The 11,635-nt window shown below is 30.4% G+C and overlaps 1 protein-coding gene across 1 annotated transcript in view; it reads right to left on the minus strand.

Moving 5' to 3' along the window:
- Positions 1 to 9,914: 9,914 nt before the first annotated feature.
- LOC106684453 (gustatory receptor for bitter taste 66a) overlaps positions 9,915 to 11,635 on the minus strand; it is a 44,642-nt gene continuing 42,921 nt past the window's right edge. The window contains exons 4-6 of the mRNA XM_024361084.2: positions 11,538 to 11,606; positions 10,099 to 10,188; positions 9,915 to 10,028 (exon numbers count right to left, since the gene is read on the minus strand). Of these exons, the coding sequence (XP_024216852.1) occupies positions 9,921 to 10,028; positions 10,099 to 10,188; positions 11,538 to 11,606 (267 nt within the window). The 3' untranslated portion in view covers positions 9,915 to 9,920. The remainder of the gene's footprint in view (positions 10,029 to 10,098; positions 10,189 to 11,537; positions 11,607 to 11,635) is intronic.

Genomic DNA, 11,635 nt, shown 5'->3' on the forward strand with positions numbered 1-11,635 from the left:
TAGTTTATAAATAGTTGTGAAGTATATATGATATTTTAGTGTTGTTGTAGGCGCATGTTATGGGTTTTGTTGAATTTGGTTTTATAGCAACCTGGAGATGGGGAATTTTCTTGAATCGTTGTTGCTGATTATATGAAATAAATTATTTTATTTGAAAAAAGGAAGGTCATTCACCAAATCCAGTTTATCTATTTTGAAATTTGGCATGAACCTCAGCGATGTAAGCCAAAATGACGTACATTTTTATTGTATCTGAGCAATTGTTTTTGAAATCCAGTAAAATAATTTCTTTGTTTTGAGGTTGTCATATTAAATATCAATGATATCACGTGGATAAACTTCAAATTTAGCTATAAAACGTTACTTTAGCACAATCAAAAGCAAATATACGAGTATTTTTGTAGTACGAAACATCGTGAAATTCGGCTGTTTCTACTATTTAAAAAAATCGATTGTAAAATAAACCTATTCATTAAAAAAATATAAATATATTTTTTCTTGTGATGATTCAGTTGTAACTATTACACAGAAAAATCATGGAAATCTGAGATATTAAGATTGAGGCGTCTGTTTTTTTCATATAAAAAATACTCAAATTACTCAATAGTAACGTGATCCTACTTTATTATTAATTAAATTATTTGGTTCAAAGGTTTTGTTGACAATTCATAAAAGTTGTTAGGAACAAATTATATGAAAAACATTACCTATATAAGTTGAATTTTCATTTTCATACAAGTTAAAGTTGTTGCAAGTAAATATTATATACACTTACGATGCTTAATTGGCACAATGTTTCGATGTTTTAGGAATCATAAGATAAAAAAGTAAGATGTTGTTTTGTATAATGATGTACGTATTTCTCAGACTATTTATCTTGCTACTATTTGTTTGAGTCTTGGTCTTTAAAGTGATTAGTAATAGAGGATTTTAGCATTTATTTTGCAAAATTATATTCATCTTAACTAGAGAAAGATTGGTTAACACGTCAGTTTTCTCCAAAGGGAAGACTAAACACTGCGGGAGGATTCGGCTGATGTGGGAACATCTAAAATAGCGCCGAAATCGTGGGAGAACGGTTGTGCAAAGCGAAGATGTCCGGCTACCGAAAATGCTCGTGACGCGGGGCAGAGGTATCCGCAAATTACAGAGCTCGCTGCTATTCTTCATCGCGCTTATTACACACCGCCTTTGCCTAACCCCGAGGATCAGTCAACTTTCCGAAAGGATGGAGGAGATAGTTTCCAACCTCCCTCCCATTGCCTGGTTCCGTAGCGGCGAGTATATCCTTGAGGTACCGTATCAAGAGGCCTGCCAATATGGAACGGTTTCAGGAGGATTTACCTGCTTACCTTAATCGGATTAGATGTATCAGTAATCTATTGATACATGTTAAGGAAAATTTAAATTCTGAACCATATTGTAGGATTTACTAATTCAAAAAAAAAGAAAGAATAATAATAATACACATTCGACAATCAAATCAATTCAGTCAAATTTCCATGATTCCGTTGTGAATTATCACATTTTTTTAAATAAATGTAAACTAAGTTTTTTAAGGGTCATCATCTTTAAGATATATTTTTTATGGTATTTATGTCATTTTATATGCCAACATTATTGACAGACCCATGTGATTTCCGGGTACTACTAACCAACAAGCAGCACGAGTCAAAATTTCATAGCATTCTGACCGTTATCTGAAGTTATCGTTAGGTTTGAGTCACCCAAGTTTTGTAATTTTCAAGACAATGGATAGAAGGGAATTTCGTGTGTTGATTAAATACTTGTGGAGAAAAGTACCGTTGAAGCCAAACAGTAGCTTGATAAACATTATGGGGATTTTGTAGCAGAAATCAATAATTATTGACTGTTATGCTGAATTTGGAACCGAGTGAGAAAAAAAAATACATAAGAGTCCTACATAATGATCATTCATAGAGAGATGTCTCTAGAATAAAGGGTTGGTTTTTATATTTTCATAATTTTATTTTTATAACTTTTTAATATATTTATTTGTTACTTTTATATGTATTACGTGTATGTCTATTACTTTTTATGTTTGTTAACTTTTTTTTTTTAATATTAATATATTTTCTTAATTGTCACTATTATTTTTATTACTCTAGTTTAATGTATTTATTTTTATTTTTTATCTATTCATGTATTTGTACGAGGACCTGATAGCTGATCGGACTCGGGCGAGGGTCCCAGAGCGCTTGATTTGTTGTGGGTTCGATTTCCATCTGAAACTGATCTAAAGTAGTTTGACAAAAATTTGTAATATCTTCCATCTGTCCAGGGTTTTTCTCAAAATTACAACAAAGCTTTTTCATGTTGATTATGGTATGTTGAATCAAGTTTGAGTCAATTTTTCAGGAAAAGAAGTTGCAACAAGAACCAATTTTTTTAAAAATACTGTTTCTTAAATATGTCGTGTCTGAGTAAAAAAAAAAAAAAAAAATTCGAATCAGTCATCTGCATACCACAAAAAAACAAAACAACAACAACATTGCAAACACTTCCTAATCAGTTTCAGTATTTTGAAAGATATTTCCACGAAATTCTTTTAATCCTTCAACAGTCTGTACTTACTGGTCCATATCTCTCAAGTTCATTGAAAAACAGTTTTAATGGTTTAGGAGAACTAGTTATTCTTAGAAAAGGGGTTCAAAAACAACGAAAGGTAAGTTTTGACATTGAATTTTACTCCCGATCTGAAAAATAACACCCTGTACTCGAAGAAATATCTGAACGTAACACCTGAATCTACAAAATGATGCTTCTGCATATTCTAATTCAATATCGTGAACTGGTACTGCAGAATAATCTCTTCCAGATCGAAGTTAGGAAAGTTAACGGTACTGAGACTATGGATTTGGCAAGTGTCGGGAGAATCACGTGATCCGTCTTCTCCAGGTTTGCCAACAGGCTGTGGCCAACAGCACGATCGTACCCAGGAACTACAGGAGTGAAAGCTATCTCGAGCGTTTCCTTAGGAAATAGTATGGGTATAATCGGGAATTGAAAAGAAGCGAAAATGAAGTAAATATGAACAATAAATAGGTAACCTTACATATCTACCTGGACAAATTAATTTTAGTAGTGTTAGACAGGTTTTTGACGCTGATGATTTAGAAAAAAAGTTATAAAAACTAAGAACCATTGGTTTGCAGAAAGAGGTTTTCTAAGAGAAATAATTTTGTTAAGGTGTTAGCTAATGCTGTGGATGGAACTTGATGAAATTGATATACATTGATGTTATACATAAGTTTGACTACAATCGACATATAGTCTCGAAACTAAATCAATGGCTTACTTTCGAGCATTTTTCATTCTATTTCCTTTAAGCATTTCTTGATTTTACTAGCAGCTGATGTTAAAGAAAAGCTTGAGATCATTATGACTAAATGTCCAGTAAATTTCATCTATGCTCTTGAGAACTATTTCTACAGCTTTCAATTTCAAATTATACATAAAGTCATTTTTGTGACCCAAACGCATCGTTGTGCCAACGATCGTTTAGTTTTCAGCATAATCTGCTTATTGAGTATATGTGGCAATCGAACATTCCCTGGATAGCTTACAGATTTCAAATTTATTTTAAAAAAACATCTTAGTGCAAAAAAGAGCAGAACTCGCTTATGATATAAAACTAGACAGATAAATCTATTCAACAATGAATCAAATCTCTAGGGGTGGAGATGGAGAGATTTTTTTTTAATAATAAAATAATTCGCTATATATTAATTAGCCATTAGTTAGTAAATAAGCGACCAGGTAAATTTTGGTGGTACTCTCTTAATATCATTTCGCTGGCTAAATAATCGATCTTGTAATTATACAGAACAGATACATCCATAGTATGGCAGGGCTTCAATGCGGATTTAAAAAAAAAATTTCCTCTAAAATACCTTTAATTCTTTGATTTTAAATAAATAACCAGTTCTCATTTTCGGCAGTAATAAACAATAAGTGAATACGAATTATTAAAGAATCTGATAAACATAAGGAGAAAAAAGAACGAATAGATATTGGAGTTTGAATAGCCTCCCGATCTGGATTGTATACAACATCGTTATCTATTGTTAAGGTGTATAATCCCGCCTGGAAAAAAGTTAATGTTTGTTACTCCCACCATCCTAAAATATAAATTTTTATAGCAAAATAAAAATAAAACTGTTTTGCTTAAAATTTTGCCTTTCCTGGTCTTTAGATTTTTAATTATAAATCACAAAAATTAAGATAACTGGAGTGTATCAATGCACGTAAAACTTGGAAACGTAAGTGAACGTTTTATGATGCGTGCACAGTACCAGATTTTTTTATCCGCTTTAACTAATTAAATAAAATAATTTCTGATTATCTCGTTCCATTAGTACTTTTAGTAAAAATAAATTATACAAAAAACGTATTCCTAGCGTCCATAGAGTTCCGGATTAGCAGAAGTGCTATTACAAGATAAACATTTTTTAATTAATTACTTGTAACGATACAAAAAAAAGAGAACTATTCTCCTTTCTTCATCATTGTTAATAGGATAACATAACCTGGAAGTAACAACACAAGAAAATGAAGTACCAAATATCATGTTGGATGTAAACTGACACTGGCTCGCTACGTAGGGCTACAGAATGAAAGAAAAAAAGGGAAAATAATATTTTTTTTTGTTCAATTACGGTGGAGGCTGTGGGAGCATGGCGAAGAATCCGGGATTGTCGGGAACCGAAGGAATGGAACTGGCGAAGCTCCTACCCAAGGGCCGGGACATAAACAGTCATTAATTCCAGCTGTTGAGATCTGTTCAATTAGATGCTCTTCGTCGGCATTCCAGAGGCCGTCTGTGGAGGTCCGGTCTGCAATGGTCTTTCGGATCTCTTCCGGTGTTGATCAAGGGAATTAAGCAGAACAAGCAGAATACCTTATTCAGGCAACGATGCGTTTATCTGTTCAGGTTCAGGGTCATCAATCATAATTTTTTTTCAAGATTTCATTTGATTAATATAATTTTTTTTTTCAAACATATGCCATTATATTTCTTTTACTATCTAAAGCCTGATAGATAAATTATTTAAGATTGCTTTTAACCACCAGAACCAATAAATTCCAGACGTAAAAAAAAAAGTATCAAAAAAATTAAAGTTTCCTAGGAAATAAGTAATCAGATAGAGAAATGAAAAACATTTATTAATTTTAGTTTGGTTACGGAAGAAGCTTTATGGATACAGGTGGGTAAGGAGCTTCAAAACGAAGAACATTCATGCTACATATAGGATTTTTTTTTTAATGTTTACACCTTAGATCTTAGAACTACTTCTAAGATTTGGTATGTATAAAATGGTAGGTTGAGTTCTATGTTAAAGTGGATAGAAGAATCCATTAACCAGTGACATAAAGCGTCCATAATTAAATAAATAAACAAAGAAAAGACTTGATTTTTAAAAACTGTGGAGGTGAAAGAAAACCACTGGACACAACCTTTACACTTCGGGAGATCATCTCTACAAATCCACACCCACGTGGTGAAAATCGTTTATTTCATCATTTTTTTTCTAATTTCTCGGATGTTTAATGTAAGTTCTATACAAAACAAAAAATAGTTTAAGTAAGTTCAATAAAAAATTTAATTTTCTTCAAAAGTGGTATTTTCTAAACTATGTAGTATTTAAAATACAAAGGGAATAAATATGGTTAATCAATCACATACCTTGATGACACCCCTTAAATATTAAAAAATTGTTAGTTAAATTTTCTAGTAATAATTACCTTTCTATTTCTTAGAAATTACATGTTTATAAAAAAAGTTTTATAACTTCTTTTGTAGCGGATTTAATACACTTCAATTTGAAGAAGTATACGTTTTTTAACCTTCCATCTTGCACACCTTAACCCGAAGCACACATCTGTGGGACATTTTAGAACATAATGTTCTGGTGGTACCAACAGTATAGAAAAGATCACTTCTTTATTTTTTTATTTTATTTTTATTTGATTGGACTAAAATCAGTATTTGCTATGCATATAGGGATCTAAGTTTTTTTTTACCTGTAAAAATACAATGTCAGTTTTGCTTTATTTTACCATCCATGAATGGTGTATAAAATGAAAAACAGGGATAAACATTGAGAAATCAGTGCAAATAACTTTTACGCTCCTGTTTTTCTAAACGAATGAAGTTTAACCCAGACAGACACAATAAAATACCTTGGATTGAGATTGGACAAAAGACTTACATGGACCTCCCACATAAAAATAACAAAACAAAAGCTAAATTTCTGACTTAAATTATTATTTCACCTTTTAAATAAACGATCATAATTACCACTTTCAGATTTATACTTACCTTCTTAGACCAATTTGGACTTACGATGCACAAATTTACAGATATGCCTAAAAAACTAACTTAATGAAACTACAACAATTCAATCCACATTACTAAAACTGTTCTGTAGCGCTCCCCCCTACATCAGTAACAAGAACTTACACAAAGACTTACGAACTCCCTACGTACAAACAACCATTAAATCACTATAAAAACGATTTCACGACACACTTCCAATACATACTAACTCTATAATTTAAGAACTATCAATACGAGACTTACCAGATACGAGACGACGTTTACGAAGGAGCTGGACCTCTTAAATTGATTTTTAAATTTCAATTGTGGCTCCACTAAACCTTCGAATTCCTCTCGTATCCAATCTTTACAATCCAAAATCCTTCGTAAAATCCTCTCTACGCCCGAACCCGATATTATTCGTTCCATAATAAACTTCCTAACCACCCAAACCCACTAGTTTCTAACCTTGCTTCCTCTTCCATTCCTGGCAATCCTCCGAGGCGCCTGAAAAGAAGATGGCCTCGTGACCTTATATTGTAAACTGTTTTTAGAGTTCTACTACTAGGTAACCTTAACCTTCATGCCTTCATGACATTGTTTTTATTTTATTTATTTATTTGTTCTGTACATCTCATTCGCTGGTTGTAAAAATGCTATTTACAGTTGTGAAAAAAAAAAAAAAAGAAAAAAAGTTTTTTCTTTATGGAATATTCCAGAAATTTGTCATCCAAAAGTTAGTAAGAAGCATCATAGTTTCTTTATTAACATTCACTAGCTACCATGTTGGATGACTATCACAACCAACCAAAAATAACAACTAGAAAAAAAAACATAAATTCTTAAACTTTGAATTTTAAGGAACTTAATTATTCTGATATCTCATATTTTATAAAATGATCTGTTGGGATCAGCATTGTATTAGTCATATAAATGTACATATGTAATTTTTTCTAAAAATCCGCATCGTTTAAAACCTTGGAATATAAATTCATTATTTTAAAATACTGTTAAGAATGAAATATCGTTATTGCACAAGTTTCGCCATAACGATTTTACAATTACATTTGAGGAGCTGGTTTTTAGGGTCATGCTTAGCAATTAAACAATCCACTAATTCATGAAGATTTACGATATTTTGTCATTTCAAAACTTTTTGAATTTTGATATTAAATATTCATAGTTTTAAAATATCATGAATATGTTAATAAAAACCATACAAGGTCCAGAAAGGAATTGGGCAAGATGAGTGATTACGAACGGTGCGTTTTTCGATTCCACTAATGGCCGACATAACTAAAACATAAACCTGATCATTTGTGGTTTGTACAATTTTTTTTTTAAGGCAGCAAACATATAGCTTGCTTACAGTCCAAAATCCTTCTTAATTTGTCACAAATCAAATCATCCATAAGGACCTCAATGTTCCATATGTTACCGATTTGGCAAGAATCAGATACCAATCCTTTCATGATAAACTTCCTAATCATCCAAACCCACTTGTTTCTAACCTGGCTTCTCTTTCAATACCTGATAATCCCCCTAGGCGCCTGAAAAGAATTGGCCCCGAGATCTTCTTCTCTAGTAACGTATTGGAGTTCTTTCAATGTGTAGATTCTCCACATGTTTGTATCATGTCATTTTATATCTAATAGCAAATTTACTAGTTGTATACGGTTGTAAATAACAATAAATAAATTATTAAAAAAAAATATATTAGTTGCAAAGTATTAATGTAGGCGAAATCATATGATCTTTAACCATACAATTTGCCCATATACATGCTCTTTTCTCACTGAACTTCCTTGCCAAATCCTAAAAGATCAAAACTAAAAAAAAAAAATTCTAAAATAATGTAACAAAGTATGAGACTATATAATATAAATTAAAAGTAAACTAAGGTGTGGCTAAATATGATTTAAAATATATGAAAATTTATATAAAAATGTACAAAGTAAACTAAATAAAATATAATTTAGATGTACAGTGAAAAGTATAAATATACCAAAAATACAAAAAGTTATTAGTTATATATACTTACAATATTCATTATAGTATTAACTATAATTTCATTATATTATTAATGAAAACGGAAATAATTACAAATAAAAAAGTAGAATACAAAATAAATATAAACAAATGAAGTTCGTACTAAAAGACGTAAAATAAAGTGAATAATAATGTTTTTCCTTTTTCCCCCATTTTAATCAATGTGAATTAATACTATATGACAATATTTCATGAAGAAATAAATGCCCTTACCAAAAAGAAGAATATAGGGAAACCTGAATATCCATGAATATAGGGAAACCTAAAAATTAATACAATAATTGATAATATTCTAAATAGATGTTTTTTCACCTCAACATCCTAATGAATAAAAACAAAGAAAATCCATAATCAAATATTTATAATTCTATCAACAATAATATATATTGATGTTATGCAATGCTAATATGTTAAGATTATTAATTTCATTATTCCAATGTTTTGTTGATCCAAATATCACAAAAAAAAAAAAAGTTATTTGGAAATTATTTAGTCAGCGAAAACGTAGTCAATTCCAATTACAATTCTTGGAATTTTGCCAATCGACTACTTATCAACGTATCGTTTTAATTTGACAAGTAACCTTCGGTATTTTTTTTTGTATTATGATGTGAAATTTAGTTTTTTGATGTAATAAGAAATTTTAAAATTAAATTAGATCCTTAAGGATATTCATTAGGCAACAGATATTTAAAACAAGTTATTTGCTAACCACCTGATATTGTAATCACCTGGATTATACAGATGATCAGGAACCAGATGTCTCCATTTAAAAGAAGTTTGGAAGTTCATATTAGAATATTTTTGAAACACTTTCATGTGTGGTAGAAATAGATATTATTAAACTACCTTTCGTAGAACTATACTATGCCAGTACTCTTTCTTCAGATTCTGATTGCATGCATTTTTCTTCTAATCCTGTTGCTTTTTTTTTTCGGTTTGCGGCTCCCTAAATAATCGTTTTTTTTCGCGGTGTCCTTAAAATCAGAGTTTGTACTATCTTGAAAAATTGTAAAACTTTTTTTTTAAAAGCGATTACCCATTTAGAAGTGAAATATTAAAAACAGATATTATTTTCCTTGGGATAATATAAAATATCTAATTTCAACTGTTTGCCAAGTAAGTCTCTTAACCAAGTAAGTCTCAGGATTCCAAGTAAGTCTCTTGTCAAGATGGAGTCATAAGTATCGAATCTGTTCAACAGGCTTTAGTGGGTATCTATACTGAGACTACACACCACCATGTGGTCAGGTTAGTTAAAAAAAAAAATTGTACTATTATTATATATAAATACTATTTTACTACTATTATATATAAATACTATTATATTACTTACTATTTTCGTGCTATTTAGTTACTAAAGCATGGCTGTGCACTAGCCGTTTATGAAGATGAGGATCGGAAAGGAGAGTTTTTTTTTTTTTTTTTTATTTTAGTATGTATGTGATCATTTATCAATATTACTTATTGCCCACAACTGTGTGGCAGATTGTAATATCTATCAATAAATAAATCTCTTCTTCAAAATTAATTATTTATTATTTGCTGATGTTGTTGCATGTTGCAGAGCGGTAGTGTTCTGTTCCGAAGTGGAGAACTGGAAGAGGATGAGAAGGTAATTAGTAGCCGCACCGGTGAGCTGCAACCCCAAGTAAAGTTGAAGTGGTTCACCAATTCCATTGCATACTACATAGATAGATCTTACTTACAGAACATATCAGAGGAAAGTCTAGAATAAAGAAGCCGCAAGCAGAAAACTCCACTTCTTTTATTGTAGCGAAATGGAAAGGTACCTTCGTCTGCAAAAATATATAAACTAAATTAATCGAATATTAATTAGTGTTGCAATTTCCGAGAAAACGTCATCAAAATGTTACTCATAAATAAAATGGTGTTTCGGACCAAAAATGTCCATATTCAAAACCAATCCCTAAAATCATACATTAAATACTATCAACAATTGTTTTAAAGGTTTATATAAATCATTTTGCAAAATTACAGCATAAATTAAAATATTATTATCATCTTAATAAAATGTTTACATTACTACAAATATGGCAACACCTTTTATAAATATAACTGATAAAACACCAAAAATTGTAAAACATTATAGAGTATCTTTCAAAAATTTAGTTTCCTAGCTTCCTACAACCTGAGAAGATTGTTCGTATGAAAATAATAATATTTGTAGACGGTTCCTAAAAGGACCTTCAACTGGCATTGTTTTCCTTTGTTTGTTGTTCCCTACAGTGAGTTTTTATGTATAAAAAAGTTTTAAAAAATAAGGTTTAATCATTTACTACTCATACCTAAACTTTCATGATGAATATTCTAGGAGAAATATGAACCACACGAATAATTCCTGATTAATTGGAGTGCAAAAAAAAAAAAAATTCCGCGGAATAAGGGGATACAACGCGCTAGGGAAATGCCTGATTTGTTAAATATTAAGTTTATTGGAATAAAACCTGTTTTATCTTCATTGTGCGCAGTAGTGTCAATCATTTTGTCAAATACAAACTCTTTTTTATATTATTATTTTATTGATTATGAACTTTATCTTTTAAAATTTGACCTTTTCATTATATTTATTTATCATAAAAAAATTGTTAAGAAAGAAAATTAATAAAAATCGTGACTTTAATTACGTGTTCGTTATTCGACCCACAGCAAAACGATTTAAACGGTCGGTAATACTGTTGGGTATGCGGTAGAAATCAGAATCTACAGTTGTTTATATTTCATGGTGTATGGATACGTGAATTTTTCCCCAAAACTAAAACAACTATTAAAGGATTAGCAACCGATTATTTAAATGCAATTTCTTATCTGCATCAAAAATGCACATGAAAGAGATCCTTCATATTGAAGAATAGGGGAATATCCCACGAAGGTAAAAATTTCCTCCAGCTTATTAAATTTAAATGTTTTTCTTTTTGAAAAAAAAGTCAGTGAATTTTGTTGACATTCCTAATGTTTCAAAAATAGGATATAACATCTAAGGTATAAAGGTCTAAAGGCATAATGTGCTAAAAATCTTGAATAAATTAATTATCGTAATCGAATTTATTTTTTTAAAAAATCCACCAATGAGCCTTGAGAAAGATAAATTAAATATATGCAGAAAATCAAATTTTGAAGTACTTACATTTTTTGCCAACAAGTGCTGTTTACCAAACAATGCACAATGATACAAGGCTTCGGTGAACATTTTAGCCTGGAAGAAATATTTGATTATAAGATATA

The sequence above is a fragment of the Halyomorpha halys genome, unplaced genomic scaffold (genome assembly GCF_000696795.3).
Source record: "Halyomorpha halys isolate HHAL.00 unplaced genomic scaffold, Hhal_1.1 Scaffold584.1, whole genome shotgun sequence".
Lineage (NCBI taxonomy): Eukaryota > Metazoa > Arthropoda > Insecta > Hemiptera > Pentatomidae > Halyomorpha > Halyomorpha halys.